Source organism: Quercus lobata, chromosome 9 (genome assembly GCF_001633185.2).
Source record: "Quercus lobata isolate SW786 chromosome 9, ValleyOak3.0 Primary Assembly, whole genome shotgun sequence".
NCBI lineage: Eukaryota > Viridiplantae > Streptophyta > Magnoliopsida > Fagales > Fagaceae > Quercus > Quercus lobata.
Window position 1 is genome coordinate 37,251,716 of NC_044912.1, and position 7,704 is coordinate 37,259,419.

The 7,704-nt window shown below is 32.4% G+C and overlaps 1 protein-coding gene across 1 annotated transcript; it reads right to left on the minus strand.

The window, feature by feature from the left end:
* Positions 1-5,079: 5,079 nt before the first annotated feature.
* LOC115959290 (probable calcium-binding protein CML29) lies at positions 5,080-5,856 on the minus strand. The gene has a single exon (XM_031077641.1). The coding sequence runs from the start codon at positions 5,795-5,797 to the stop codon at positions 5,324-5,326; it is 474 nt and encodes a 157-aa protein (XP_030933501.1). The 5' UTR covers positions 5,798-5,856; the 3' UTR covers positions 5,080-5,323.
* Between the last annotated feature and the right edge of the window lie 1,848 nt (positions 5,857-7,704).

The following is a 7,704-nucleotide window of genomic DNA, read 5'->3' on the forward strand; positions in this document are numbered from 1 at the left end:
ATATACCAACTTTTACATTTTTTTTCATCATCTTCTACAATAACTCTAGAAAACTCGATCGGAGCTTTATTTTTTCCCTAACTGTGGGGACTGGAGATACAAGTTTTTTGTTTTATAGCTATGGTAATACAAGTTTTTTATTATCTCTATTTCTCCTCTTTTTTTTTTCTTTTTTTCACCTAACTTGTATAATTATGTATTTTCATGAATTTAATGTTGATATCTGTGTAAAATTATTAATAGAAGATCAAATTGATAGGCTTAGTCACTCAATTTGATTGATCTCTTGAAATTCCTAGATTTTTTTGGCCCATGAAATTTTCTGCCTTCTTGATGATTTTTTTTTTTTCTTTTGATTCCTTTGATCCTCATGTTGATCTCTTTGATGATTATGGTTAGTCTTTGATGGAATAATGTATCTTGAACGATTTTTGTATTGAGTATTTAGGAATTTATGTCGTTTTGATTATACAACTTGTGTTCATTCCTTCTGCACTCCATCTGTTTGATAAAATGCACCAATGATTACTAGCTTTGCACATCTCCTTTATTTGAATTTGGATTGTTGAGTTTTCAAACAACATATGAACACATTCCATAGCTAGAGAAAGGATCAAGTGCATAGACCCGCAAAATCTAATATAATTCTTGATGAAAATGTCATATTGATTATGTAGCCTAAGTTCAACAAATAATGATCATTCCAAAACACAAGGCTGCAAAGTAGCCTTAGTCGAAGATGAAACAGAGGGGTGAAGGGGAGTTGTAGGAGGATTTCTTGTAGATTTCTTTAAGCCTAAGCTTTTTTTTTTATAGACTTATAGTGTTATTTTTGTAGGAGGATTTCTTGTAGATTTCTCATTGAGGGAGAGTTACCATATAAAATGAGTGTTATTTTATGTGCCCTTGAAGCGCTAAAATTGGTTCATTGAGAATTCCCGCTCCCGCCCCACCCACCCCCTCCCCCGAAAAAAAGGAAAAAAGAGTAGAACCCTTCTTTTAAGAATCTTCTCTTTTTCTCTGGAGAATTGTTCTTTTAAGAGTTTTTCCCTTTCTTGAAATGAGAGGTTCATTAGATTAAAACCATCAAACTCTTTGCCATATTGCATAATTGTGAGACTTTAAATCTTATTTCTTGATAGATAAGAAGTATTAGTTATTTGTTTGATAATAAATAGATTTTCCTTCAACGCAAAGAAAAACTAAACAGGTACCTAAGTCCAAAAAAAAAAAAAAAAAAAAAAAAAATTGAATCAATTTTCAACAATTTCAATAATAAAAATTGGATATTATATGTCGTGCTTGTTTGTGCTACCATTATATAATATTACATGATGCAGGATGTGCTTTCACCATTTGGTGCACCATAAGTAATTAATATTGTTAACACACTATATTTAAAGTGAAAATTTATTGAAAACTTTCAACAGATTAAAATATGATTTCAATTAAAACCCAATAATTAAAAGTTTGAAGAAATTTAAAATAAGTTTTACTATTCATTTTGAATTATTTTAATTTTATTTATTTATTTATTTATTTTATGAAAGCTAGTGCGCAGTGAAAGGTCTTATTTTTAAGGAATTTGGTCAAATCTTTTGTGAAGCTTCACATAGAAAATAGATTCTAGTGAAGAAAATATGTTGTGTGCCTGCTTCATAGAGCAAACTTATTATAAGATAATTAATTTTGATTCTTTAGTGATATAGATATAGTGCTTCTTTTCCAAAAAAAAAAAAAAAGCCATATATTGATGGACCATTTAGAGCATTCACAATTCAAAATTTTACCCCATCCTATTTTACCATATTAAAAAGCTACTTTATTAATTATATACCATACCATTTTACAATACTTTCAACATCCCAACTTTTATTTTACAATATAACACATTAAAATAATATTTTTATACAATAAAATAATATATCGCAAAACCCAAATAAAAACAAAAACTCAAAACCCAGTGAGAGAGAGAGAGAGAGAGAGAGAGAGAAATTGATAAAGTAAGTGAATAAAATATTAGTTTTTTTTTTTTTTTTTTTTTAAATTTTTAGAATTGAACTACAATGCAATTCTACCTTTAGAATTACAATGTAACACTATTGCAAATTTTTTTGCAATAGTTGGTTGTTACAAGTTCGGATGTGTGGGGGGTTTTGAGTTTTTATGCTAAAATTTCCCTACATATGATATATGTCATTTCCAATGTGAATGCTCTTATTCCCTATCTATGGCCATAGAATCAATGGCAGAGCCAAGAATTTACTCTAATTAAAGTTGTGCTATACCTTTTTTCAGAGGTGGTATATGGTAATTCTTTTATATATGGTATGTCACACATTGTTTAAGTTGCCATAACTGTTTTACACAATATATTATTATTGACTATCTATCACTTTCATATAAATTTATTACTCTTTCTTTGCTAGTTACTATCTATCACATGGACAATTAGTTTCAAAAAAAAAAAAAAAAAAAAAAAAAAAAAGGGACAATTGTTACAAAAATTCTAATTTTCTACGAGATCTTGTAATTTTTTATATAAACACATAACTAGGGGACAATCACATAAACTGGGTCATGTCACTGTTATCAAAGTACGAAACAATCACAAATCACTATTTCCAAATTTCAATTAAAAAAATATTCTATCAAAAAATTAAATCAAGAATAAAATACTATAACTTTTTAGAATAAAAAATAATAATAAAACTTAAAGTGCCTACAAGTTGGACACCATTGACATCAAGTCATGATCAGCAAACGTATTACACGAAGAGAGAGAAAAAGGAATCAATATTCAATAGAATTCTACTTCTACACAGAGGTCAGAAGGAGATACCAATCTGGTTAAGCGGAGCTAGTCCTAGATCGTCGACTGAAGGGGAGAGCGGATGACATTGGGCGAATATAGGTAGCAAGTTAGACAACCGTGCTAGTGATCTGTGGTGTAAAGGGATTTTTCTAGTCTTTTGTGTGTTTTTAAGGAGGTTCTACTTCTGATTCATGATCTAGAAGGGATTTGTTTTGGGGTTTTTATTATTATTATTATTTTTATTTTTGGTGATATTGCTTATTTGGAAATTGGTAAAAATTATTACTTTTGTCTGTATTTGGACTTTGGAGGGGCTAGGGCCCAAATAATAGTTTTGTTTTTGGGTTCTTTGTATCAATTTTGATTTTTTGGATTTGTATGTATCAATTCTAAAATTTGAGAAGTTTAAAATAAATTTATAGAGGGATTAAATTAGTAGTATGTTTTTCTTTCTCATAATTGCAAGGAAGGCCTGTAAGTAGATTATATTATAATATATATATATATATATATATATTTAGTAAGTAAATTTAACACTAATAAAGGGAGAATTTGAAAAGCAAGGGGGGGATGGCGCCCCCGACCCTAATGTGGCTCCACCACTGCATGGAATCATTCGACTTTGCAAGTAATTGTCGAGCAAAAGTTTCTCGTGTTATTTATGGAAATTGGGGGTGGCTTGTTGCTAGCCATGTTTGATGACATTGTTCATATTCAAGGCACTTTGCCTGATTAGATGTACCTTTGATCAGGGTAGGGTTGATAGATAAAGTAACTACGGACTCTGGTTGCTACTTGGAATATTGCTCTAAGGACACAACCAAGTGCATAGAGACTAATATCTTAAATATATACCTAATTTTAGTGTTAGAGCATTCACAGCAGTGAAGCCAAATTTTTAGCTTTTTACCACCACAAAAAGTCACTTTATCTATTATACCTTCTCACATCCAACAGCAGTTGTTTTATTTTAGTTTTTAATACAATAAAATAATATAAATACTACAATAAAATAATATTTCATTCAATCACCAAAACACAACCAAAACCACTATCAAAGCCATAGAAATCACTGCACAGCGACAACCCCGCCATTGTAACTAGTGCCCATCAAAACCAGTGAAGAAGAACAAAAAAAGAAATCAGAAAAATCAGACCAAAACACAAACCCAAGCCGAAACCCATGCTCGAAACACAAGAGAGAGGCCGAAACCCATGCCCAAGAAGGATGGCCTCGTTAGCTGATTTGACATGAAGCGCGTCACAGTTTGCATTGCTGTACACCCCGGTCCTCATGATTCAGCAAGTGATTTCGCCAATGTTCGACATGAGAATTTTCTCTATGCTCTGTGAAGAAGAAGAAGCAGAGTCGGAGACTAAGTGCTATTGGAAGAAGAAGAAGGAAGGTTTGTGATTGTGTTGCTGTTGGAGCTTTCAATGGAGAAGGGAAGCCATGGACGCCATGAGAGAGAGAGAGAGAGAGAGTCTCTGAGCTCTGTGAGTGAAAACTGAGTGTGATTTGCATTGGGAGAGACACAGAGAGGTAGTGAGGAGAGAGACAAAAATAGTGTGAACGCATTTTTTTTTTTTTACCTTTCAGCTACAATGCTCAGCCAAAAGTAACTGTGAAGCCAAAAAATATAGCTTTGGCTCTATTATTGTAAGGTACATTTTGATATTTAGTGGTGCTAAAAATAACTATATGGCTATTTAGCATCACTATTACTAGTGCTCTTATGCTGTAATTTTTTCATAACAGACTAATTACACAAAGAGATAGACTTCCAATGGGGTTTTATTGGAGACACATTTCGTGTTTTCTGTAAAGGCACCATGCATAGAATTAATCCTAAGACTAATTAAGTGTTTTCACTGTGGAATTTGCAAAGAGAAATTGCCAAGAACTAGTTGATGTATACGTACTCTCTTAGTCCTCTGAAGTGTTTAGTGGAAAAGGAGTTCCAGAATTTATACCGCTAAAGATGTCAAAGTAAAAGAACTTAATTACGTATAATATGTTAACGAAGTGATCCGTGGAAGAATTTATTCATGCAAAAAGCCAACAATCTTACCATATTCTCCAACAACGTCGGTATTCCTCATTCTGTTTTCTTGTGAATAGGACTATATGGTCCATATGGTCAAATGATTTTTCTATTTTTTTAAAATTGTAGTTGGGTTGTTTTGTTGGCCTGTTTGTATGATTTGCTATAGCCTACACTCTACAATGTTTCAAAATAAAATTTGCATCCAAAAACAAATAATGATGATACTAATACAACAAGAACTTTTTGCATAATTTATTTTAAAGGGAGCTCCAGGCTGGTATTTGATCCATACTTAGGCATGTTCATGTCTATATAATAAGCATACTTAAGTTGATTGATGTGTGATCATTTGGGTCAGAGCAAATTAATAACGTAATCTGATCTGAGTCTGACCCAATAAAACCCCATTAAGCCTATAAAGTTATTACTTGCTGCATATTAAGCATAAAAGACTTGGTATTTAGAGGAGGGAAGTAACTATAAGCTGGAAATCCTCAAAGCTAACAGCTCCATCTCCATCTCCATCCATGGAAGCAACAATACTCTGACAATCCTCCCGAGTTAAGTGAAAGCCCAGACTCCCCATGACCTGAAACAGCTCATCTACTGTCAAAACCTCATCCTCATCACCCTTCAAAGTTTCAAAGGCCGCTTTAAGGAGATTCCCCAAGGACCCAATTTGCAAATCCTTGGTGTTCATCTCCAAGAACTCCTCCATGCTCAGCAAACCATTATTGTCAGTGTCTCCTTTCTGCATCATTTCCCTTACCTCTTGTTCACTTGGATTGTACCCAAGTGATCCCATGATGCCACCGAGTTCAGCAACTGTTATTGATCCATCATTGTCTGAGTCAAAAGCTCTAAATGCTTCCACTAGACTTAGAACATGGCTCAGTATCTCAGTTTGTGCAGATATAGAGCCAACTTGAGCCATTGAAGGTTATAGATAGAGCAGAACCTTTTTTTTCATGAGAAGAAGATAGTGCAGAACTTGTCCTTGCATTTACCTTCATATCTTTCCATAAATATAGCAAAAAAGGGATGTCCATTATTCTTTTGGGACTACTTTGTGATGACATAAAGTTGGAAAAAGCAAAAGGTTCTTAATTCTTATGCTCATAACTTATTCAGTCTTATCCTCAACTTGTTGGAATAAGTTTATTCTGATTGCAGCGATTGATGTTACCTGAATTTTGAATTTTGATTCCCCCAATACTTAATCAGATTATAGGAAACTTCCCATGGATTTAGTTTTAAAATATTTATTAAATGATTAAATTTATCAGTCTAATTATTTAAAACTTTGGAACAATTGGTAATTTTCATTTGATTCCAACACTAGCTGAATCACTTCCAAAATAATCTACAAGAAACATGTAAACAATCTGTTATGTTGTTCTCAACATGAATTGTGAAAGCTTATCAAAAAAAAAACATGAATTGTGAAAGGTTAGGACAAATTGTATATGCCTCCAAAGAAAAAGTGCGAAAAAAAAAAATTATCTTACAAGGCAAATGGCAATTAATTAAAAAAAAAAAAAGAAAAAAAAAAGAAAGTATATCTGGGTTGGACCAGTAACAAGAAAAGCTCAACAAGAATGTGCTGTATCTTGTCCTTGCATTTACCTTCATATCTTTCCATAAATATAGCAAAAAAGGGATGTCCATTATTCTTTTGGGACTACTTTGTGATGACATAAAGTTGGAAAAAGCAAAAGGTTCTTAATTCTTATGCTCATAACTTATTCAGTCTTATCTTCAACTTGTTGGAATAAGTTTATTCTAATTGCAACGGTTGATGTTACCTGGATTTTGAATTTTGATTCCCCCAATACTTCAGCAGATTATAGGAAACTTCCCATGGATTTAGTGTTAAAATATTTATTAAATGATTAAATTTATCAGTCTAATTATTTAAAACTTTGGAACAATTGGTAATTTTCATTTGATTCCAACACTTGCTAAATCACTGCCAAAATAATCTACAAGAAACATGTAACAATCTGTTATGTTGTTCTTAACATGAATTGTGAAAGGTTAGGACAAATTGTATATGCCTTCAAAGAAAAAGTGCGAATATATATATATATATATATATATATATCTTACAAGGCAAATGGCAATTAATATAAAAAAAAAAAAAAGTATATCTGGGTTGGGCCAGTAACAAGAAAAGCTCAACAAGAATGTGCTGTATCTTTGCCCAATAGTTGTGGTGATTAAAAAGATTCAACAGAAGAGGCTAGGCAGCTTGAAGCCCATTCATGAAAATACATGTTTTAGCAGGCTGCACTGACCGGAGAAACTTTCAAGGCCTGAAGTAATTGAAGGAAGGAAGCTGACACATCGATAATCAATTCAAATTCCTGCCTGAGCCCAACACGGGTTAAAGTTACAAGTTACAATCTAAAACGATGGTTGAATTATTTTTCTTTTCCCAGTCCAATTCCTGAGTAAATATATAGGATCCAGACAAATTCTATTCTATATTGTATTTTTGGGCCAGGGCTTGCAACAGATTTTTAGATCAGCATCAGGTAACGTTACCATTGGGCCTTCCTGCCTAATCCAATTGATCTTGCAGAAATCACTTTTAATTTTGGATGACCATCCTCTCTTATAAAAGAAAAAAAAAGAAAGTCTAGTGTTCAAAAATATTAAGGAACACTTTCTAGAAGTGCTTTTTTTCCAAAAGATCCCTATATAGGGATTAGTTACAAAAGTTTGAAATTGTGCATATTCTTCGAGTGCTTTTTTGCATTATTTATCTCTTGATCAGACTATCTGTGATATTGTTAGCTTCATAGAAGACATGACATAGAAGGACGATTCACGCTTTGC